This window comes from Natrix helvetica (assembly GCF_964273705.1).
Source record: "Natrix helvetica genome assembly, chromosome: 1".
Classification (NCBI taxonomy): Eukaryota; Metazoa; Chordata; class Lepidosauria; order Squamata; family Natricidae; genus Natrix; species Natrix helvetica.
The window spans coordinates 220,540,038-220,565,882 of NC_138548.1; the positions used below are offsets into that span (position 1 = coordinate 220,540,038).

At 40.8% G+C, this 25,845-nt stretch overlaps 1 protein-coding gene across 9 annotated transcripts in view; it reads right to left on the reverse strand.

The window, feature by feature from the left end:
* Nucleotides 1-10,419: 10,419 nt before the first annotated feature.
* The window catches only part of RNF41 (ring finger protein 41), a 29,205-nt gene continuing 13,779 nt past the window's right edge, over nt 10,420-25,845 (reverse strand). For 7 of the 9 annotated variants that reach the window (XM_081971684.1, XM_081971682.1, XM_081971678.1 and 4 more), the window contains 4 exons: nt 18,079-18,350; nt 17,634-17,769; nt 15,953-16,056; nt 10,420-13,396 (listed from right to left, as the gene is read on the reverse strand). In XM_081971684.1, the coding sequence (XP_081827810.1) occupies nt 13,045-13,396; nt 15,953-16,056; nt 17,634-17,769; nt 18,079-18,350 (864 nt within the window). In that variant the 3' untranslated portion in view covers nt 10,420-13,044. The remainder of the gene's footprint in view (nt 13,397-15,952; nt 16,057-17,633; nt 17,770-18,078; nt 18,351-25,845) is intronic. The other 2 variants (XM_081971686.1, XM_081971685.1) reach the window with 2 other exon arrangements.

The following is a 25,845-nucleotide window of genomic DNA, read 5'->3' on the forward strand; positions in this document are numbered from 1 at the left end:
TGCCTCCAAGAAGTCGTGAATGCTCCAACACTGGAAGTCTTTAAGAAGATGTTGGATATCCATTTGTCTGAATTGATACAGGGTTTCCTGCCTAGGAAGAGGGTTGGACTAGAAGACCTCCAAGGTCCCTTCCAACTCTGTTATTCCATTATCTTATATCCTTGCTTTCTTCCGATACTCCCCTTTTAGAGCGGAAGAAAGAACAGGCAACTGCTGTGCTTAGCTGAGGCGACCGCCTTTGGAAGGGATTACGGGCGAATTTCTGCTTCCCACCTCAAGAAAGAAATGCAGTATTGATTTAGAAAACGATTGTGTGACAACTGACGAGAAGGAACATGATAATCCCAAGTAGGGTATTTTAAAAGAAGAAGAGCTGGAAATCGCTTATGGAGTGATAATCCCAAGAAAACCTTGGCTGCGATTCCAAAATGTCTCCTTCGGCGCGACGCGATCAAGTTGTGTCAAAATGCTCATGTCAAGTCGCTTTCGTGAGACTTGGCGCCCAGATCCGTTTGTTTTCACGAGCTTTCCTTGCCTTTTCAGCAGGCAGAGCCGCCGAGAGGATTATTAAGTGCTGGAACAAGGCTAATATGGGCCCCCTCACGTCTACACATGGACACATAAATCAATAATGTCATAATTGTACATGTATTAATTACATTCAAACACACTTGCAAATATATAAAAAAGAGGACAAGTACTTCTGTAAAAGATAATAAGAAACAATAATAGCCATTAGTACATAAACAACAATGAAACGATATACGTAAGTAACGAAGTTAATACTAGATTGATTACAAACTCCTAACAGTTATCATAGTTGAGATGTAATGGCATTTATATTCGTCTAAACAAAGGTGCTTTCCTAGCCTTTTTCCTGGCAAAATTGCGAATCACATCAAAATCTATCGGTTTTTTTGTAAAATCAAGCTCAATACTGAGTCTTGCCAAATCTACCAGTCGCCCCTGTGACATAGTCGATCTTAAGATAATTTTTATCAGCTTTAGTTTGCTGATTTTCCCCTTCATAGACCCCCTTTGAGCCCCTTCCTACCCCCCTCTTCTCAGCCTGCCTGCGGGCAGGGTTTTGTGTAGAAAACATCACGTTTTCCCCCAAAAAATGTTTTAACACGAAACACGTCCTTCTTTATCGCTTTATCTGCATCTCTTCTGGCTCAACTGCAAGAAACCGTTGTCAGGTCGTTTCTCTTAGATATACCGTACCACGATTAGAAAGGCACTCTGTACATGCGCAGGAGCTCTTCTTGAGTACTAATTGCAGGCTTTCTAGACATGGATCAATGGGGGGCGGATCTCAAGCCTTCTGCAAAAAGGAGATCAGAGCAGGTTAGCTTGAGGAAAGGGAGAATAAGACGGCGGGGGAAAAGTTAAGAGGGACGAATTGGGAACGGGAGTGAAGTTCAAAAATGGAGTCCGTATTGCGACTACGCCAAACAGGCAGAGGAGCCATGCAGGCGAGAAGGAGATGAGCGAGAAAAGAAAGAAAAAAAGCATCGGTGCTTTCTTTTGGCTGAGCGCTGAGTGGGGCTGGCGGGAAAGCTTTTCGCCTTCCCACCTTTCCCCTCCCGAAAAGAAGGTTTCTAAGGCGGCGTCCTCTTCTTTCTTCCCCGCTTTCTGAAAAAGGAAAAAAAAAACCAAAACAATCCAGCCTCTCGATGGATCTGTCTAGCTGAAGCTCCACGCAGCCCTGGCCCGAGAGTCACGGTGGCCGAGTGGTTAAGGCGTTGGACTCGAAATCCAATGGGGTTTCCCCGCACAGGTTCGAATCCTGTTCGTGACGACGATCTCGTTTTGATGGCCCGCGATCCCAACCAGCTTTTGACGATCGCCTACTGGGCGGGGGGGCCGGGAAAAGGAAAGCAATGGGCGCGGCGGGGGGGAATGCGTGCTGGAACGAGAGAGAGCAAGTCGCTCCGGCCTTTGAGAGGCACTCCATTGTGAAAGGACCTCGATTTGGTGTGTGTGTGTTGTGTTCCGGTTGAAGAAACAAAGGAGGACATGCGCTGACGGAGCTCGCTAGCTGGTGGATCAGGCGCTTCGTAGACCAGGCTCGTGTCGGTTCAGGCAGGGCGTGGACGGAAAGCGACTACTGCGACTCCCATTTTCCTTCTTCACTCGGGAAGCCAGCTAGCTTGAGAGCGGCCTTTATCCTTCCTAGACGGCTAAGCTTGGTTTTTGTAGTAGCTACAATTGCAGAAGGAAAAAAAAACAGGGAAGAGATTTCAGCAAACAACTTTGCCATGCCATGCTTAAGAGTCTGGTCTGGGCGTGACATGCCCATCTAGAGATCAGGAGTTGAGCTCGTTTGTTGGCGCCTTTCCCTTTGTAGAAAATTGTCCTCCGTATTTTGTACAAAAATAGGTAAAGCATCGACCTCTCCTAATACACAGTGTCGTTTTTTTTAAAGGAATTGGCAACAGGATTTCAGTGGACTGTAAGCACCCCTTTTGGTGCTATTTTCACATATCTGGACAATTCTGGGTGGCTTACTAAGGATTAATAATATCAAAACACAATGTATGGCACGCACGCACACACCATACTGGGGCAAATTAACTCCATGTGTACACCAAGTTTGATGAATTCACATAATACCTTAGCCCAGTGATGGCGAACTTATAGCACGCATGCCACAAGTGGCACACAAAGCCATCTCAGGGCACGTGAGCCGTCGCCTGTTGCTCTTCCAGTTCCACACCGACCAGCTGGCATGCGAGCTCTGGAAACCAGAAGAGCAGCTGCTCAGCGCATGCACGTGCTGGAAAGATGATCTTCCGGTTTCCGCCAAACACATGTGCACCAGCCAGCTGGTCTTCACACATGCATGGGGTGGGGAGGCAGAAACTGGAATACCACGTGGCTGGTGCACATGCGTGTGCCGGAAACTGGAAGATCATCTTCCCGGCGCATGCATGTGTACCATGCGGCTGCTTTTCCGGTTTCCGGCACATGCACTCGTGCGTGCTCCCGTTTCAGCACTCCGTGCCGAAAAGGTTTGCCAACACTGCCTTAGCCCATAATACCCTGAGAGAAGAGCCGTATCTTAAAAGTCCCTCTCAATGCCCTTGGAGTGGTATAGGGAGAGAGGTGCCGTTTCCAGCCAAGAGTAACAACAGTTACCTTGTGGTAAGAGTAACCCAGTGGTAAGACGGGTAGTGGTGGAATAAATGTAATAAATAAATAAAATGAATAACAAATCTGAGAAGGCATGCCTCATGAGTCTCCTGTGGGATGATGTTTTATTGAGGGATGGCCAGTTTGATTCTGTGGGACAGGCAAAGACAATCGGAGACAGGTTGCCCTGCAAGTCTCTTGTCACTAAATTATATCTTCCAATGTGATAGGAGGAGGGAAGTTATTACCTCTTGAATTTTATTTGAATTAGCTGCCCAACTCCCAAGTCCAGACTATTGAAGTGGGTGAATATCGGGTCAGGAAACTCAGGTATAGCGTGTTCATTTTACATCAGTTGAACTTTGCTGGGTTCCACCCGAAATACCATCGCCAGAAGATCCCTGCTGACTGTTGAGAACCATCTTGGAACAGCACCTCAGGATGGGCAGCTTGAGATTTATTCTGTGCTGAGAATATAAAGGGATTTCCTGTCTGCCCTCTGCTCAGGAGAGAAGCTGAAGAGCAGCTATTTGGAATTAAAAAAACCTGCAATCCTCCGAAACTGGTTGAAGCCAAGAGTGGTGGCTTTGGGGAAAAGCTGCCTCAACGGAGAATGGGTTAATTTTTACTCCCTTGTATATTCTGGGTACAGCCTGCCTCGTTCGCAGTGTGTACACCAGGCCAAGCCTGACCTTAGGAAAAGTATTTCTTGTATGGCTCTCTGGGAACAGAAGGGAAATTTATTTCCCCAATTCCTGGATTGTTTTCCTGCAATGGAAAATGAAATGCTATTTGCCAGTCGCATTGAGCAAAGCTATTATTATACAGTACAGGCAGCTCAAGAGAGAAGATAAATTGAAGCTTTTATTTTTTTGGGGGGGTTGTCTGTGAATTGGGGACAGATCTTGTTCTTTGGACACCTAGGATAGCAATATTTGGGAAGTCTTTTTCTCTGTGCGTCCACAAATTAGTATTTGCTCCTGGCAACTGACTGAATTAGTCCCTGCATTTTTTCTCTGCAAGATTTCAGAAGTGGTTTGCCCTTGCCTCCTTCCTAGAGGTGAGAGACCTAAAGTCACTCAGCTGGTTCATACCAAATGTGAGACTAGAACTCCTCGTTTCCCATTTTCTAGCCTGGTGCCTTAATCACTACACCAAGCTGGCTCTTTTGGAAAATCTTAAGGTATATACAGTATTTAACATTGCCTTTTGGTTTTACATGCCACTACATGAGTTGAACCACCTGTGCCCTCCAGATTTTGATGAACTACAATTCCCAGCATTCATTGCCATTCATTGCCATTCATGGTTAATTACATTATTGGGAGCTATAGTTCAGCAACACCTCAACACCCCAACCCTGTTCAAATCTGTTCAAATCTTTCGATGCTTAAACACAGGAAAGTAGCACAGTTACTACCTATAGCGGTTCACGGACCCAGGGACACCATCATCTCCTCCTGCTTTTGAGAATTGAAAATAATTATTTTCCTTATTTTCTTTAGGCTTCTATGTGGCTCCAGGGACATCCAAAGTAAAGGTGGAAGGCAGCTGTAACCTAGCAATGATGAAGCAGCAGAAGTAATACTGGCAGAAAGGAGAGAGGAAAAGACTGACACAGTCTGAGGAAGAAGCAGAGGAAGGCTATGGAAAATAATGAAATAAATCAGGGAGCTTTGCAGGTTGACCCAACTTGGCTGGGATGAAGAGTGTCAGCTTGGGAGAGCTAGGCAAAGTTAGGTGAGGATCAATGTTCCCTCTAATTTTTTTTCAGTGTGAGCGGAAAAGTATAGTGTTTGAGCGGAACATTTTCATGCCTGAGCACCTAAGAGAGCAACAGTTTGAACTGTTGTCACGTCTGCTGGATATTTGCGCAACATTCCAAGTGTCAACTGCCAATTGCGAGTGAGGTTTCAGCCTGATGAATGCCAGGCATGAAAATGTGCCGCTCAAACACTATACTTTTCTGGTCACACTGGAAAAAAAAGCCTCTCTGCTAAACTTTTACATTGTTAGACTGGCTAGAGAGAGACATGGCACCAACAGCCTGGGTCCTGGCATTTTGCAGGCAACCTGTCCTCTCACATTCCTTTGGAATGCAATCCATCACATCTGAATTAGATTTTGCCAATTATCCTATCAAAAGATAATCCTATTATTCTAAAATATGAGTAAGTCACTATTAAAAACTGTAAATATTTAATGCTGATAAATAATAGTAGTAATTGTTATTTAGTATGACTAAAATCAGTAGATATATCAATATAATATCAATCAAAATTGACAATAAACACTAAAATAACAATACAAATATATAATGTGGAGTATAAATGTAATAAATATAATATATAAATGCAATATAAATGTAATAAAATGATTTATCATGAAACTCTCCCCCTTGCCAAAACTATTTTGAATAAAGATATAAAATTAATCAAGTATTGCATTTATTTTTCAAAATTAATGTACTAATTTTTTATTATTTCAGTTTTGTACCCCATCTTTTCATCTCCAAGGCATTCAAAGCAACTAACAGATTTTTTTTAAATTGAAATCTACTTAAAAACTAGTGTTAACATCATCATAAACTAATTCAAAAAGCCTGGCTAAAGGAATTATCCTTTTCTAAAACCAAAAAAGAAAGAACAACTGCTGTAGGATTGTATTCCATAGTATTTAATCAATGCAGAGCTTTCAAATGTAATCCAAATTATATATCTAAACAATATTATAAATCATTTAAATATCAGAAGATTAGAGCATTGTTTTTTCTGATCTCTTGGCAGAAAGGATGTGTACTGGTATTTAATGGAATTTAAAATGATGAAGTCCATGACACAAATTGCACAATAGGAAATCCAGGCCAGAATTTAGCCAGCCCAGGGGGGAGAAAGTAGGTAAGGCCACTTTATAGCTAAATTTGATACCATTAAAAATTAAATAGGATTAAAATCTGTGGTTTATAATTTACCCAGTTGTGCCATGCTGTCCGCCCCACTCCTTTGGCCGGCGTTAGCCTGCTGCACCAAGGAGGCACGTAAGAGGAAAAAAACCAGGAGATACGCACGCAGGACGTCTGGACGGGGAGAACCGGCTCCACCTCATCCCAAACAAAACGGAAGTTTCCCCCTCCCCCCCCCGCACCTGGACTGCTGCCCTCTTTTAAATCTCCCCCAAGGCAGAGGAAACTTGGCCTCCTCCGAGTGTTGCTCTCTGTAGTTTGGGGAGCGAAGACGGGCTGAGCTTTCTCCATCCTCCCCCTGCAACTTCCCAGCACACAGAAGGTCCAGATATTGGGGAGGGGGGCCCGGGAGTTAAGGGGCTTCAGCGCAGCCGTCGACAAAGGCAGAGGCAGAAAGGGGGCTTTTCGGTCCTGGGGGAGACATAGTGCCCCTCGCCTGCTCCTCCACGGGCTTCTCAGCAAGCAGCTGCCAGGCAGAAGCACGACCTCCATAGGGCTGCCGGGTGGGACAAAGGCCAGGAAAGCGACTAAGGTGGCGGGAGCAGGAGGGGAGCCGGGACGTCCTTTAACGTTGGGAGATACGCACGCAGCTAAGCACCCAGCAACCTCGGCGTCTAAGCGGGTGTGTCCACAGCATGCGCATGCCCGCCCGCACATCTGAGACAGGACATAAAAAGGGAAGGAAAGGCAGTGAAGAGACAACCGGACCCAGCCCCGTTTAGGGCGCCGGCTTGCACGCAAGCGAAAAGCTTTGTTGACAGCTCCGAAGCGCGGAGAATCAGGAGGTGCCACCCACATGCAACCGCATAATAAACTGCACCAATTCCACCCAAACTTTTTTTAAAATGTTGTCAAGACTCCTGTTTAGCTGGAAGGGGTTGCGTTCGCGATTCCGCGGCTGTTCTGCAGAGTGCACAGACTGCAGTCCGTGTCCGGCAAATGACACTGCGCGGCAGTGAGAAACTGCTGCGCGGTATTTACTTGCCATGTGCGCGGCCGCGCGGCTGCGCACCTTAGAGGGAACATAGGTGAGGATTGGCTACAATGAAAATGTGTGGGTAATTGAACAAAGGGGGCAAGCACTAAAATACCAGGATAGAGAAATAGCCATTCTGAAACAGATCCCTAAGAAAGTGAGAGAGAGAAGAAAAAACTATTCGCTACTAGCGAAGAAATTATACCAGAAAGGGGTGTGGTTCAGATGCCTGATGCCTGAAGGTATGCTAATTTTCTGGGAGGACACAAGAGTCAGAATTAATACAACCATAGAGGCTCAGACCTTTATGGAAAAAAATAGAGCCCTCCTAGATAAGCCTGATGATACTACACCAGATGCACAAGACACGGGAGGGGCCGGAGCTCTGCAGGCGGGGGGAGAAGGGGCAACATCGAGAAAATTCAGATCACAAAAATGAACAAGAAAATCTGTTTGATGTAAAGTGATTGAAATTATTTGAAGATAAAAGTTTATATGCTGACAAAATACCATCGATTTGTAATAATCTAATGTATTAATAAATGAAATGTATGAGTACGGGGGGAGGGACCACCTCCTGCATATTGTAACTGCCAAAATTTGTAACTTATTCCACTACCCCTTTCCTTGTTTATTTTTTAAAAAAACCAATAAAATTTTGTTTAAAAAGAAAAAAGAAAATAATGAAATAAATCAGGGAGCTTTGCAGGTTGACCCAACTTGGCTGGGATGAAGAGTGCCAGCTTGGGAGAGCTAGGCAAAGTTAGGTGAGGATTGGCTACAATGAAAATGTGTGGGTAATTGAACAAGTTACTTATCATTTAGCTTTACCTATTTGATCTGCTGTGAAGCATTTAATGACTAGCTACACACATCACTGGAGTCCTTTATTTTTTTCCTTAGGGGAAAAAAAACCCTAGGAATTTTAACATCTCAAATGTCCCAGCTTGACCAGAAAGTTTGGAAAGCTGCACTGTAATCTGCACTTTAAAGCATAAAACAAATAGGGCTACATCAAAGATTAAATGCAAGGAACATTATTCCCAACAGAGGGCAAGATACATTACAATATAAATATAAGCTAACATGCCTATGACCTTGTAAGTTATCTGCTCTTCGACTGTTTTTCTTGTGCAGGCAAATGAAATATATGGGAAGAGCATGGACGCATATATAAGTAAGAATATTTACACATATGCAGGAGAAGTCAAGTCCTATTGAAGATGGTTAACATGGTCAAAAATACAATTTTATGTATATTATTTTAGTTCGAATAATACAAATGGGAATTGTACCTTTAACGATTCCAATGAACAGAAAGGTTAACTATCTGAGTAGCCTAAATTTATAACACTAAGAGTGGTTTTTACTATCTCATTGAGGCCATCAAATGGCCATCTGAATTTCTGCAACTCAGATACAAAAATCCTGAAGAATGACAATACATTGTCATTTTATCATCATCACTTCTCCAAAATAGCAGACATTCTTACAATTGAGGGTAATCTAATTCAGAATTTAATTCTCTTGATGATTTGCACTACATAAACTTCAAATATGCCCAAAAAGCAATGATTGAAGTTACTAGTTAAAGGTATGATTTTTAAAAGTGTTTCAAAAGAGTGCATCACTCCTAATTTGAAAATTGCTTCCCTAATTTTATAGTACTATATATGCTCCAGTTTTCCCAGTAAGCTAGGGATCAAGCACTTAACCATCCTATCTGGACAACATTACACCTGAAAATATTACTGTAGTTAGAAAAATATTACTGTAACAAAGTGAAACAATAAAAATGCCATTACTATGCATCTGCCAGAAAAATCAATATTGTACTGAATATCTTGGATTCATAAATATACATATGCTGCGGGAGCACCTAGTTCCTTGAAATCCCACTTACACACTTCAGCAGCAGGTTCAGCTACATAAGCAATAAACTGGGATGGGGAAGAAGATTTAGAAAATAATATTAAAATGTAATTGGGGCAGTGTATTTTTTCCTCAGAGTTTGAGTGCTTTGCTTAGATTCTGAAAGTGAAATTAGGAGGAACGCAACCTAATGTTTCTCTCCATGTGGACTGTTCAATTTATAGATTTCAAGGACCTGGCATTTCATTTGGCAGTGATCTGGAATACACTTTTATTCAGTGCTTATTGCATAACAGGTTAGAATGCACTATTTCCCGAACAAATCACTTCAGGAAGTATAGCCTAAAGGCATTATTTTAGATTTAACTTCTGTGTAAAAATTGTGATATTGGGTTGGGACAGGCTAAACAAAGAATTCAGGTGACTATCAAATGTAAAGGAGAGGAAAAAACAGCAGATAAATGGGCAGAACTTGTAAAAAAACGACCTCCCATAACGAGACGTAATGATTAAACATAGGACCGATTCCATCCTATAGCGTATCAGTAAGGTAAGGGACTACTCAGTTTGGTTTATTTATGTTCTTCGTTGAGTAAATTTAAATCAGTTGACTTGATAATAGGCACAGAATATTTGATGGGATTTTAATTTGGTTCATATCTAAATGGACATTTCTAAAAAGAAGCCTCTAGAAACAAATGTAGCATAGAAGAGGCCTTACGTTTATGGCATCTCTAGCATACCACTTTTAATATATGCTAGCCTAGGCTCTTTTTTCCTCCTGCCTATAACATCACCATAGTATGTCAAGATGCCTTGAATACTTGTGCAGGTATAAATCTAATAAATAAATATATTAGGAAATCTCAACATACTCTATTCAATAGCCAAGCTTAAATGAGAAGCCTGATATTTCTCCTAGTTGTACCCTGGAAATGCAAAGGAAAACTATTCCCATATAAAAACTACCATCTTCTGAAGGGCAGGTAGTGTTTGCTTCTTGCCAGCAAATTTCATTATTGCAATTGCTTAGCTTAAGTCAAGTGACCCTTTGGTCCTTCTTTCTTGTTTTTAGTTTAGCCATTGAGAAAAATTGGAAACTAAATATCTCTGACAATCTAATTTCTCTTAAGAGTTAAGAACCAATTTGTACTACAAGCTTAGATAGAAGACAAGAAAATGGGGCAAACTAAATCTGAATCAGTAATTATGTATGGAGGCTACTGATCTGTCCAGATCACACACTAAATAGAAATCAATTTTGGGTTACCTGGAAAGCCTTTGTTGTAGGAATTAGGGAGGAAAAATGGTGGCAAAGAGGGAGGGGTACCACTACTAATTAAGGAGCCAAGCAGCTTTGCAGGAGGAGGTTAATCCAAAAGAAATCAAGCAGTTTTGCAGATGTGCCATGCAAGATGCAACATTCTATATAATATGAACAAAATACAATATATATAAATAATGGAGTCAAGGGGAAAGAAAGCAATTTATTAGTGCAGTCAGCACAATTGAACAATAAAACACAAAATGCAACCAATGATTTGGATACTGGCAGAAGACATGACAATTTCTATTGGATGTTTTAGAGCACAAGGAAGAGCGACAGCAGGACATTGAGGAGAAAGACAAAGGTGTGTTAGGAGAACAACATTAAGAGATGCAGTTAGCTCAAGATGCAGTTATTAGGTTGGATTTAGCAGCTTTTTTTTTCAAATTCCTGAGCAACAGGGACTCTTGGTTAGAAGTAATCTTCAACAAATAAATCCCCTTTCAAAACATGCCATATTACAGACATGAACACAACCCATTCCACCCCTAAAACTGACCTGATTTTTGATGCACATTCCAAGTATTTTAACATGACTTACAAAGAGAAGTACTATTCAAGGAACTTTTAAAATACTTATAAGTAATAATTCACAGCACTAGAAACAGTTATCAGAGACAGACTTGGTTTCTAAAACAAAACTCTACCATCAAAGGGGTGTGGACAAGGAAGAAGAGAGAGGAAGAGCATAAAGCAGTTATGTCAGCAAAGATTTAAATGAAATATTGCGGGAAACGAGGACCCAGCAGAGCTGAAAAATGATGCAAAACCTATCGGTCAGATTTGCAAAGAAGTAAAGGCCACCAAACTGAGTCTTCAAAAGCACAGGCATTTCCCACAGAAGAAAATCCGAAACAGCATCTGCCTGGCAAATGTTGAGAATTATTCACAATCCTTATTTGTACAAATGATGGAAGGAAAAGAGTTGTTTTTGTTAGGTGACTGAAGTTGAACTACTGTTATCTTCCTCCAGGGTCTCCTCTCTCTTCTCTGCCACAGAAGACGAGGTTGCCAGTAACCAACGAGAACCATATTGCTATAACATGGATTCTCCATCATGGGCTCATCATGTAATATTTAGGCCGCTTACTATTGCACATAATGAGAAAATTTCCCATGCTGCTTCTGGTGAGAGCACAAGGAGGTCTTCTCAAGCCATTGTTCCCACTGAGGATTTCTGGAACAATTTTTTATTTTATTTTATCCCAGACATCTGAAGAAGCAACTGTTTATATGACATGATCCAAATTCTGCACCATTGCAAACCTCTGATATCAGAGCATTAAGAAAATCTTATTAAACACTAGGAGAAGAAAAGTCAAGCCTGGTTTAAATGTTCCTAGTCAGAGAAGAATATTTAGCCAGTGTAACATATGAAAGCCACTCAAAACGGACTGTATAGCAAAACACTTCAATCAGAGCAAGTTTAACTGCTCCTTTATCAATGCATTTATTCCTTGTCCTCAAGAACTCCAGCAGAAATGTTTTAAGCAATTAACAAATATTTAAAGCATTGGAAATATAAACAGAAACCAAAGATGGCAAATAAATTAAATTCGACAGGTAAAACTGAATTTGAAGACATTCCTAGCTACTGTATTTTAAAAATAAAAATAAAAGGAAAATATACAAGCACAAAAATAATACAAAAGACTAAACACAATCATCAAAATGTGAAAAAAAAGAAAATAAATACAGATAATGATTTTTCAAAATAGGCAAATGTAAAAAGACTAGATAAATCTGAGTCCATGCTCCTTTTTGTGTTTTTTTTTTTCAAAAGGTTATGAAAGTTGATACAACTTTAAATAGCACATGCAGTTTAGAGGGACCATTTCTGATCAGGTGTATGGAGTGATGTGTACGATTGAAGGCTTGCTTCTTATCAGAAAGGAGAAGTCCGCAAAGCATCCAAGATGCTTCAGCAACCTTTCAAGAGCATGGAGAAAACTGAGCTCTAGGCTTCAGAGACTCACTTTTCATCCTGCGTTGGTGGTAACAATGCTACAAAGCTAAAAGAATGTGACTTCCTTTGAAAACCAAGCCACAATAGGAAAGGACTGCGTCTTATACAATGTAAACACATCCAAAATGAGTTGCGGATTGTTCTCCAAATGATGCGGCTTTTTGGCTCCACAAGACAGTTTACATTGAAGGATCGACTGATGTATACATTTGGCATTACTTACAACTCTTGACTTGGCATCTGCATTCTTATGTTTTTACTCACAATCCCTCTCCACATAAAAGCTAAAAACTTAATCTTAAAAGTACTGTGTAAATCCCATTATTTCAGAGAGATGCCTTAGACGAGAGAAGCCAAACGGACCTGGAAGGGGTAGGCTAAAACTCTTCAGCATAACTTTTGGCTTCTCAAAATCTGAAGTCATGGTTTACAGATCCCAAACCAGGCTACCCAGGCCAATGCAGTCATATCAGTAGTTCAAAAGACCACAGCTCTTTCTGGAACAGGGAGTGATTTGTTGTGCTCCTTGGTAGACATTTGGAAATCTTTGTCAACATCAGACCAGGATTAATGACCATAAGGAGAAGGGAGTGCAGCATGGCATTTTGCATAAATTCCTGGGCTCATGCCCAGTATAATTAGGGAGTAGCATTTTATTCAACGAAGAGAGGAATTATGCCCTGATACAGCACAACAGAATCAATGGGCTTAGAGTTGGAGTGTCTCTCTCTCGATATATATATCCATATATATATATAACCTATATATATATTCAAGCACACTGTTTTATCATCTCTGTCGAGTCTTTAAATTTCCTCCACTCCATGTGCAAATATCATCACCAGGCCTGGCTCTAGCACCATCTCCTCTCCCATGTGCTGATTCTCACAGGCCATCACAACCACAGCTTGTTTGCCTGGGATGCGTTTGGCCACATAGTTTTCGTAATAGCGTCGGTTCATCTGGCGAGTTTCTAGGGTGGCCAAGCCTTGGGGCCAGTTCCGTTCATGGGCATTTTCAATCAATTCATTGATGATGGATGTGGGGCAGCCGCTTTCCACCAAGGAACGCTTGATTACAGCCTGGAGTACAGCATCCGGTGTAGAGATCATACCACCCCATCGGGTTACCCGGGCTGGCTGCAAGGAATTCACCCACCTAGGAGTCAAGGGAAAAGAGTTACACAACGAGGAAAGGAAAACCGATGAAACTAATAGCACTACAAGGAACGCCTAGAGAGCAAGATTCCTTTTATGGTATTTCTGATCAAGTGGATGACGGTTCCCTGCCAAACAATTATGATGAATAATGTTCACGTTTATTTGGACTACTCTGTGTATTAAGTACAAAGTACCATGTTTCCCCCTAAAATAAGGCCTTCCGGGATAATAAGCCCAATCGGGCTTTTGAACGCATGTGCTAAAATAAGCCATCCCAAAAAATGTTGCAACACAGCAGCAGCCATGAGGTGACCACCCTCGCTGCCTCCTCAACCTCCAAAATAATAAGACACCCACCCCACCCCCGAAAATAAGGCCAATCATTTATTTCAGGGGTCAAAAGAAAATAAGACGCTGTCTTATTTTCAGGAAAACATGGTATTATTTCTAACATAAAATTAACAATATCTAGGGAAACGGAAAGCCAACAGACAAATATTTCAAACTTTTCACTTTAAAAAATCTATTTCCTCCAAACTTCATACAGTGATCTTGGAAATGTTTTGAAGCTTCTTCTCTTTGTGGAAGCCATGAAGAATCTGGATTCATCCAAACGCTCTTGATTCCCTAGTAAATCTAGCCCGCATAGCCACAGATGAGGAAGTTGATTTATTGGACCTCCTGTTGAACCTCATAAGATGTGATCTGTCTAGAACAATCTCTCATTCCTGTGGCTCTACATTGTGTAGGATGATGCACCAAGACTTATCCTAAAATCACAGCTTCTGATGTTTATTCTTAAGTTTGTGACATTATGACTCCTTCTAGCGTTGCTCCCAATTCTATTTGACGTAATTCGTTTGGGAATATATTTTTATCTACATAATCACTTGCATACCACCCATTACCCATTACCCATTCCCAGGGTGGTTTACACCATCAGGCCCTTTTGAAATGAGAACTATGAAGCCTCAAAGCTTAATTATTCTAACAATAATTAAGTGGTCTCCATTGGAGTGGAGTAATCCAGACATGTTCTTTGGCACTGAACAAGATCTCCACTCCTTTGATTATTTTTTAACATTTAAAGTATCTACCTTTGTTCAGTATCTTTTGCATTCTTAACATTCTTTGTCTCCACCAATTAGAACTTAGAACTCTCAAGGTCTGTAATTTCAGGATGGTAAGAGATCAATGCTTCAAAAATAAAATCTGAACATGTCACCTTGACATTTGTAATTAATCTTAAATCAGTCCCAATTTATCTCATTTATTATACTGATAGAGCAGCAACCATCTCAAACTGCCGAAAGCTGCTGATTCTGTTCTACAGAGGAATCGTTGAGTCTGTAATCTGCACCTCTATAACTGTCTGGTTTGGCTTTGCAACCAAACAAGACAGATTTCAGAGGATAATTTGAACTGCAGAAAAAACAATTTCTACCAACCTGCCTTCCATTCAGGACCTGTATACTGCACGAGTCCAAAAGAGGGCTGTGAAAATATCTACAGACCCCTCACATCCTGGACATAAATTGTTCCAACTTCCACCCTCAAAATGATGCTATAGGGCAATTGCATACCTAAACAACTAGACACAAGGACAGTTTTTTCCCAAATGCCATAACTCTGCTAAACTAATTCCCACAACACTGTCAAATTACCTATTAAGACAGTATTACTATTATTCTCATCCTTCCTAGTACCTATCTCTTCCCACTTATGACTATAACCATGTTGCTTGTATCTTTACAATTTACATTGTTTTGTTTCCTAGTATGGTTTGATTGCTTATTAGTAACCTATGACTATCACCAAGTGTTATCTCTTATGATTCTTGATGAATGTATTCTATTTTATTTTTCTTTATGTACATTGACAACATATGCACCAAAGACAAATTCCTTGCATGTCCAATTACACTTGGCCAATAAGGCATTCTATTCTATTCTATTCTATTCTACTCTACTCTACTCTACTCTACTCTACTCTACTCATTTAGTCGTCAAGCTGCAGTAATGGCTCAGGAAATAAAGAGAATTAATTATCTCAACAGGTTATCAGCTCATTGAATATTTGGAGTTACCTCTTTGTTTGAAAGCTACTATTATCCCAAGAAACAATTTCCAGAACTGGAAAAAGATAACCCATTCTTAGCTAGCATAATGGGAAGTGAGGGTGGAGGTTTGTTCTCTGAGCTTATGGGTTGGTTTCCAAATATCTCTTTATCAGGCTAGGTAACATCTTCAGTGGAATTTAGGGGAGGTCAGTGTCCATGTTCTTCTGCTCGTAAGAGCTTTGTGTCGCCAGTAGATCTTGTGATGGTGAGGTCACATCAGGTGTGGGTTGTGTCAAGTGAGGGCCTTGCAATAGGTTTTGTGATGAGATCATGTCAGGTGAGGGTCATTTGGACATGAAGTGGTGGTGGTGGTGGTGGGGTGTTACATGGGTTGATTGATGGTTGGTGCCATCTCTGGTTGGCTGTGTGGTTGATTTAAATTCTGAGGGGTTCATAGGTTGGTTGTAGGTTGATGTCTGAGGGATTAGTACTTACTCAAGGATTTCATTATATTCAATAGTCTCCTCCAAATTCTGCAGGTTGGGATTGACACTACGTATCGCTCGCATGTATGCTTTTAACAACTGTATGTCCCGTTTCTGCAAAAATGGATTATGCATTAATTTAATTAATAGGACCCAGAGGCTACCCTGCATCAGTAAAAAAAAAAATCGATAATATATTGCACATGAAATAATTTACTACAGTAGTTGTTATCACAAACGTTTATTAATGTTCAACGCTTTACACATTAACAGCGTGCAGCAATGCAGATTCAAAGAAGGGAGATTTGAACTGCAACGGGGTGTCCCATCAGCAACTCCTTGAACAAAGAAGGCATATTTTGATTCAAAAAGATGCAGGTGGGTTCTACGCGACTTCCTCCCAAAAAATTAAATCATGTTTGAGTCTGGAATGTTGCACGATGCTAATATACACATCCAGGGAATACAGGTCGTCCCTGACTTGCAATTATTCATTTAGTGATTGTTTAAAGTTAAAAAGGTAAAGGTTCCCCTCGCACATGTGCTAGTCGTTCCCGATTCTAGGGGGCGGTGCTCATCTTCCTTTCAAAGCTGAAGAGCCAGTGCTGCCTGAAGACGTCTCCGTGGTCATGTGGCCCGGCATGACTAAATGCCAAAGGCGCACGGATCGCTGTTACCTTTCCACCAAAGGTGGTTCCTTTTGAACTGCTACGTTGGCAGAAGCTGGGACAAGTGATGGGAGCTCGCTCTGTTATGCGGCGCTAGGGATTCGAACCGCCAAACTGCCGACCTTTCTGATCGACAAGCTCAGCGCCTTAGCCACTGAGCTACCGCGTCCCTCTGTTTAAAGTTACAACAACACAAAAAAGTGACTTACAACTGGTCCTTGCACTTGCAACCATTGCAGTATCCCCATGGTCATGCAATCAAAAATTTGGTGTATTTATGACAGTTGCAATGCCTTTGAGTCACACGATTGCCATTTGTGATCTCCCAAGCCATCTTTCAGCAAGCAAAGTCATTGGGGTAAGCCTGATTCACTTAGCAACCACCTAATACACTTAACAACTGTAGTGGTTTCCTTAATTGTGGCAGAAAAGATTGTAAAACTGGGTGGCAACTCATTTAACAACTGCCTTGCTTAACCGTGGAAATTCTAAACAATGGAACAATTGTGGTTGTAAGTCAAGGATTATCTGAATACGTATCTTTCAAGTTACAACCATTTGTTTGGTGACCATTCAAAGTTACAGCAGCACTGAAAAAAAGTGACATAACTGGCTTTCACACTTAGCGACCGTTGCGGCACCCCTGTGGTTAAGGGATCAAAATTCAGATGCTTGGCACTGGCATGTATTTATGACGGTTGCAGTGTCCTGGGGGGTCATGTGATCATCTTCTGCAACCTTCTGACAACGGGGAATCCAGATTCATCTAACAACCATTCTACTAACTGGTTGTAAAATGGGGAAAAACTCAAGCTAACAACTGTCTTGCTTAGCAAATGGAAATTTGGGGTCATAAGTTGAGGACTCCTTATATTCACAATTACAACACGCTTCCACTTCAGTACAAGATGTACAATGAAGCTTTCTAAAAATACAGTCCCCTTCTCATTCCTCCTCTTTAGAAAAGGTCAGTGGCTCCTTTAAGCCACCTGGCTGTTTGACAAAGGAAAGGAAAAGCAATACCTGCTCTGCTAATTGATGCTTATGTTCTGCAGACGTCTTTTCCAATTCAGCTATTCTTGTCTGTTGCTGCTGCACTACTGACCGTAAATGTTTTATACAGTTATGATTCGGCAATTCGTCTTTGGGCATTTCCAAGCTGCACAGAGAAGTAACTACAATTGAGTGCCTAGAAGAAAACTGTTTAGGTGGATAAGCAAGAACAGAGGTAAAAGACTCTACTCTTAAGAAAACTGAGTCTGAAAATAACAACTCCCCAGCTACCAGCTGCCAATACGGTGCAATTTGGTTACACCTGACGCATTGACAAAAAACAGATGGCACAATTATTGCTGCCCTCATTCATGTTTCCAGATCACGCTGTCGTGTGTGACCTTTTATCATCAGGCTATTATGACCCTGCTGGGTCACGATCGGACAGGCATACACAAATTTGGCAAATACTCACCCGCATCCCTGTTCACAGGTCACAGGCCGCTTTGGATTGTGTTCGCAGTCATTGAGGTGAGACATCAGGTTGTCAAGGCGCACTACAGCAGTGCAACCAAAAACAGCGTTGTCACAGGTGATTTGCAGCTTAGATAGCATATTACGCATGATCCGGGGAACGGGGCGCAGGTGAGCCACGGTCACGACGCTTCGGTCGACGGGACACGTCTGCTGTTGGGAGAACCACTGGGTGATACAGGCATTGCAAAAAGCGTGCTCACAATGAGGCGCCTGTGTAGAGAACAGAACCAAGCATGCCAGTTTAGATTACATCAAGTTTGCTGCTCAGGTTGACGGGGGCTCTTAGCTTTCCATGCAGCTTCCTTCACTCAATGCTTTTCACAAGCAGAATTGGAAACACTGCAGGACAGAACAGCCATCGATCAATGAATGTAACCAAGCTATCAAGGGCATATGAAAACATCCGTTTCATTCTGCTTGTCGTCGTTAAGAACCTATCAGGGGGAAAACTGTAAAAATCACCCAGCATAATTATTCCCCGCCAGGTGCTGATTTCTGGACCCTTCACATGAACCCTTATATTACAGATTAACATGTTTTGTTCCAATTCTGGATTAGTATAAATAAGTATGAGAAAAGATATATACCGTATTTTTCGGACTATAAGACACACCGAGATTTTGAAGAGGTAAGTAAGAAAAAAAAATGTTTTTGTTCTCCCCAGCCCCCAGGGGCACTGTGCAGGTTTCAGCAAGGCTGGGGGAAGGGAAAAATGGCCCTGTTTTTGTGAAAAAATGGGTGAAAAATGGGCAGTTTTTCACAAAAACGGGGGCATTTCCCCTTTCCCCAGCCCTGCTGAAGCCTGCAGAATGCTTCTGGGGGCTGGAGGAAGGGAAAAACGCCTCCATTTTTGCGAAAAACAGCCCATTTTTAGCAAAAATGTAATGCGGGACTGGGCTTCGGGAGGCCAAAAATGGCTGTATTCGGTATATAAGATGCACCAACATTTCTATGCTCTTTTGGGGGGGGGGGGGAGGTGCAGCTTATAGTCCAAAAAATACGGTAGTTACTTGCTTGTATAGTATTCTAATATACCCTCAAAGTACAGAAAAATGATTTGATATGAGCATCCCAAATGTACATCCCAAAACAGATAGCATGAAGTGAAGCCTCCAAATATGGCACGACTGCCATTCCAGCTCTTTTTCCAAGTACAATTTATTCACATGATAATATGCTTTATAAACTTAGTTCTGAAGATGATTAATTTCTAAAAGAGCTAAACCAGGCAAAGCTTTTGGGACCAGATGGCCTACCTAGCGGATTCTATAAAATGTTTGAAGGTCAATTACTTCTTCCGATGAAACACTTAATGAATTCTATCTTACAGGGGAATCTTATACCAGATTCTTGGAAGGATGCCTACATTTCTTTAATACTCAAAAGATGGACCAGATTTAACTTCTGTGAAGAATTACAGGCCGATCTCTCTTTCCTTAGTAATGACTACAAATTCTTTACATCTATTTTAGCTGAAAGACTTAATTGTTTTACAGGATTATATGCATGAAGACCAGTGTGGCTTCTTACCTAAAAGACAATAAAATGTTACTATTAGAGTAATTTTGAATATAATTGAATATTTACAATAATGTAGTGACAAAGAGGTTGCATTAATCTTTCTGGATGCAGAAAAAGCTTTTTGACAATTTGAACTGGGCCTTTAAACATAAAGGCCCAGTTCAAATTGTCAAAAAGCTTTTGTGGTGGAAAAGATGGATTTTGGATTGGGCTTTATAGTCCATCTATACACTCCAGAAAGCTCAAATCATGGTGAATGAAGACTTTACAAAACCCATTCAAATTCAGAAGGGAACAAGGCAGTGGTGTCCTTTATCCCCTTTATTATTTATTCTAGTGTCAGAACTGTTAGAGATATTAGACAGGATAACAGAAGGACTACAAATTAAAGCAAATTATTACAGTGTTTTTCCAAAAATAAGACACAACCAGAAAATAAGCCCTAGCATAATTTTAAAGGATGCTCGTAATACAAGTCCTGCCCCCAAAATAAGACCTAGTTAAGATTGCCAGCCCTCCGGAAGGGGGCATGGCCAGCACAAGAGGCAGCTAATGTGTGGGGGCTAACAGTGTCCAGTAGCAGCAGCAGCAGCAGCCTACAGGCCCCTTGGCCAGCCTCGGGTTGCACAGCCCATGCAGCACAGGTGAGTCTAAGCACTATAACCGCCTGGCCAGCCCTCCAAGCCACAAGTGGAGGCAGCGGCATGAGGGGAGGCACATGATCCGACCTGCCAGATGCACCACACGGCCGGCTGCCCACTCTGTCCCACCGTCTTTGCTTGCCCGCAGCTGCGATGGGGCAGGTGGCCGTGTGGCACATCCAGACCACCAGATCGCCTGCCTTCGCTTGGTAGCAGTGCTTGAACTCACCTGCATTGCGCACACTGCACAGCCCCAGAGTGTGCTGGCCAAGGGGTCAGCGGGCTGCAGCCAGACACCGTCGGCCCTTGCGTCCTCGTCACCTCTTGTGCATCATGTGGTGACCTGCTTTACGACTATCACAACTTATCACAGTAAATGGCAGGCTCCATTACAGATGTATTTCAAGAACCTGAAGTTCTCATATTACTTTCAGTTCTACAATAAGGTTCCTACAGTTTTTTTCTTGGATCGTACCTTAGGTTTTCCCTACACATATGCTGCACCGAACACTCCTTTGCCAAGCTTATGCTTATGTTCCCCATGTGTGCCTAAAAGGAACTGCAGAAAATCAACCAGCTGAAAATCAGAAGACTACAAATTTAATAAAGTATCTCTGTAATAACAGAGCCCAAATATCTGTTTCCTTTTAAAGACAGAATATAGCCATATAACAAAACACTCATAAAATGTAAGCATTACAGTGCGGTATGGACACTGCCTTATCAAAGCTAAACTACAAATATTACAGAGCAATATTAACTCATACAAAGCAATATTTTCATGATGTTAGTCTCCGTGATTTGCAATTCAGTTTTTAGCACATAAATTTTAACCGGGAACTGAAAAACTGGCAATGTTTTTGAGTCCCAGCTTCAATCTTCTCTCAAGCATGTAAGCTATTCTTTTGGATAACAGTTATGCTGCAGTGCCCATCATCCTCAACTGGCTGAAGCTGCTTGTAACAACAGCATGACATATTCACAGGGTTTGATTGAGGAACCTGGTATAAACCATCCTGAGATAGTCAAAACCAGTTGGTGAAATCAGTGGAACAAAAGACATCTAATGTGATAGTTAAGACATAGATAGATCTGTGATCAGGGAAAACTGGATCCAAGTTCAGAAGCTCATTGGTGACACTGAGCTAATTGCTGTTTTCATTCCAACCTGCTTCTCAGGGTGGGTCCTATGAGGAAGAGCTCCAAGAGAAAAGTCAGGACATCAGGTTTCATAATATGATGAAGAAGAGAAAACAGCATCCTGTGTTTCTATGAACTGGAGAAAATTCGACTAAGTTCTTCAGTGCCATTCATACCATGAAGAGCAAATGTTAAAAATGTCCTAAGCATATTTAGGTTAAATAACCAGAATATTTTTCAGAATATCCACAGAATATCTGTGAAATTCTACAACTTCCCCCCACTAACATTGTTTAATACTTGCTAAATGGAGTATCAGGATGCTGTCATCTACTAATTATGATCAAATTACATTCTTATACTTGCACTATGTAGGTCTTGAATTATGGCTTCACAGTTCATTTTACAGCACTGTTATAAAAACTATTCCTAAGCACCCCCCCCCAAATACAGTAAATAATGATACAGAAAGCACCATAAGATAGTAAAAAGAATCAGATCAATTTATAGTAGAAAATAACATACTATTTTATATAGTTTTTAAACTTTTTAAGATTGTAAGTCACCCAGGGTTACCTTATGGTAAGATGGGTGGCCAATAAATTTTACAAATAAATAAATATTTACATTTAAGTCCCCTTTCTGTGGAGAATTTGTTAATAATTCAGCTTTCCTTATGATCCTAAACACTCCTTATAATAGCTACCAATGACTGAACCTCAGCCATTTAATTATTTTTAATTTTCCATATAAGATAAGAGGATTTTTTTTACTTCGGCAAAGCAAAATTAATGTTATTAAAAATCTATTTACCTTTATGACTTCATTATTTGGCACCCAATGATTTATCTTGCATATTAAGGAAAAAGATGGTTCATATGGCATTAAGCTAATGTTAGCCAGAAGCAAAGATTAATATATAATTACAACTCCCAGACAGGAATGGCACATTGCTCATAAATTATGTTGGTATATTCAATTCTATGCTTACGGCAATGGAAGCTTTTGTTGTGTCACACTTGATCTTAGCCAAAAGGCCAAGAAGCCAAAGCTGTCTCATACCACTCAGTATATTATTTCCATTAACCTTACAGCACAAGACTTTCTAACATGTACTGAATGAACAGATTTTGAAGTATAGGTTGCATAAGACTGCAATAACCCAGGAATTTATCTAAGAAAAAAAAATTGACTCATTCATGGAAAATGATCCTAAAGATACAGTTGAATTCTTAGCTGCTACAAGTAGAGGGAAGCACCTTCAATGCAAATCAGTATGATTTCTACTTCTTATAAAAATGAGAATAAAGGCTATAAAGGTTCAATAGGCAGGTTGTCCCTTAATTATGATCTGAAAATAGGCCTTATACAGTTCAAGCCTGATATGTCTGGTTTCCGTAATATATTGAAATACTGAAAAAATACTTTTTAAAATGGATACTTGCTTAAAACCACCAAATCTTTAAAATAATTATCAAAGAATGTAATAGTTTTTACTCCTACAATTATTAAGCTCCTACACCATATTTCATCCTGTATTTTAAACTATGTGTTAAAGGCACTTCAATCAGTTACACGGGTGTAACGCGTAGAAAACTGCTTGATCGTGGGATAAAATCTCCATGAAAAATACTCAAACACAATCTAGATCTTTGAGCACTGAGCATCCTTGATATTACCTAGAATATTTACACCAGTAATAACCTCAAAGGCGGTCTGAAAGACATTAACAAAATCTATGAGTTTAACTAACATATCCACCCATGGATGAGACTATTTGCCTGCGGGCATTCTGCTTGAGCACCATTTTGGCTCAAACTTCTTTGAAGCCAACTTCTAGTGGAAATAGAAGTGCCTGTGTCTGCAGATGCCACCAGAGCATTCAAGCACATTCAGTGCAAAAACGTAAATAGATCTGTTCTGCGGGGATGGGTACTTGGTGCAGCTTTGCAAAAGTCTTTTTTTTTTTTTTGGCTTGCCTTCTACTGAAGAGACCCACAAAATAAGTAATTTTAGACAATTGTGCAATGTAGATAATTGCTATTTAGCCTCACTCTAAAACCATGAGGATAGGTAATCTGTAGCTTGTCGGCTATATGTAGCCTCCAGATCATTGTTATGGTGCCACAGTCTTCTGCTCCCACTTTCAGCATTTGGCTGCAACCTCTACAAAATTTAAAAATGAAATTGTCCAGGTGTAAAACAAAAAAACCTCAAGCAAAATAGGCTTAAATGCTTTTATTTTACGACACAACACAAAGAAGAGGCCAATGTTTTTAGCCCTACCTCTTCCAAAAAGCCACCTAAAGCACATTGCTTGGCCAATTCTTTCTCATGCAGAAGTTATGCATGTAAAGAGACCAAGCGGGATAAAGAATAGTTCCTGGCAGTTCCCTGATGGAGAAAGAAATATCAATAAAGCCTGTTATGCAAGTACAGGTACTCCTCAATTTACAATAGTGACCATTCAAAGTTACAAAAGCACTGAAAAAAGTGACTTATGACTGTTTTTCACACTTATGACCATTGCAGCATCCCCGTGGCCATCTGATGAAAATCCAGATGCTTGGCCACTGACTCACATTTTTGAGGGTTGCAATGTCCTGGGATCATGTGATCCCCTTTTTCAAGCTTCTGATAAGCAAATTCAATGGGGAAGCTAGATTCCCTTAATAACTGTTACTAACTTAGTGTTTCACCTAACTATGGCAAAAAGAGCATATAATGAGACAAACTTCACTTAGCAACTGTCTTGCTCAGCAACAAAAATGTTGGGCTCCATTATGGCCATAAATCCAAGACTACCTGTACAATATCTATAAGGTCACTGTATTTTGGTTGAATTAAGTTTGAATATTATTGCAGCCACACAATGGTCATATTGACCCAGTGCGGTAATCCACAAGGCCTGGTTAGCATAAGTATGCCCACAAACACTTTTTTCTAGGGCAACACAGTTATCAAACCAGCTGTCTACGGTTTGCTTGCTGTGAAATTATTGTGCTAACAAGATAGATGCAGCTATGGCTAGAAGTGCTGTACATCCTGTTTTTAAAGAAGTTGCTTAATTATAAACAATATATGGGTGTTTCTATAGCTGTACTATGTGGAAGGGTGGAGGAGGAGGAGTCAGCAAGTTTATTCATACTCACTAAGCCTTACAAATTACTGTATATGTGGTCGAAGTTCTGCCAACAAATGAATCTGCAAAGCAAGCAAGCTATTCAAAACCACTTAGCTAAATCCATCCTTTCAAAGAAACCTCGCCCTTCCCGTCCCCCCTGCCAAAATAAAGGAAGAAATCAATTGCTAAACTATTGATAAAAAAAACAGTACTAAACTATATAGTAAAAAAAGGTAAAGGCTTCTCCTGTCCAGTCATGTCCAACTCAAGGGCTCATCTCTATTTCTTGGATGAGAGTGTCAGTGTTGTCCGAAGATATTTTCCATGGTTATGTGGCCAAAATGGCAATATGCCCATGATGGCAAACCAATGGCACGCGTGCCACACATGTTCCACTGCACATGCGTGCATGCCTCCCGCAGCCCAGATGATTTTCAGGTCTCTTCCTTGCACACCTGTGCATGCGCGGGGGGTCACAGTCAGTTGATTTCACCCCTGCCTCCATATGTCATGTTTTTGATCTCCCAGGCCCCGGCATGGCCTGTTTTTGCAAAAAACGTGCCCGTTTTCATCCAAAATGCACCTGTTTTGGGCCTGCAGAGTGCTTCTGGGGGCCTGGGAGTGTGAAAACATAATGCCTGGAGTGTTCGGGAGGCCAAAAATGCCCATATTCAGTCTATAAGACACACCTAAATTTTATCCCACTTTTGGGGGAGGAAAGATGCGTTTTATACTCCGAAAAATATGGGTACTTAATTTTAAATATACATGCACAAACATATATCAAAACTTTTCAAGAGTAGACAAATATTCTCTCTCTCTCTCTCTCTCTCTCATATTAACTAACTCAGTTTTATATTTTGCTTGGAAAACTAGTGCTGTTAATTTAAATAAACTTCACAATGATTAGCATATTGTTCTGATTTTTTTTTTTTAAAAAAAATTCCTAAACAAAAAGTTTAAACCTGGACACTTAGCTGAAGCAACTGAACTAGAAGAAAATAATATAAGAGTGCTTAAATTAACTTTAAAGTACAATATATGTATTATTACATTTATATTCTACCTTTAATCCAGAAGCTCAAGCAGCATATAAGTGCACCCACCTCCTATTCCCCCCAAAACGAACAGTTTGTGGCCACAAATTGGGCACAGGCCGAACTAGCTCAAAGTTTCACAGTGTGTTTCAGTGGCTAAGAGTGGACTACAACTTGGATCTCCCTATTACTGACACAATACCTTAATCACTACACTGTGCTACGTTTCTCCATATGAGTAA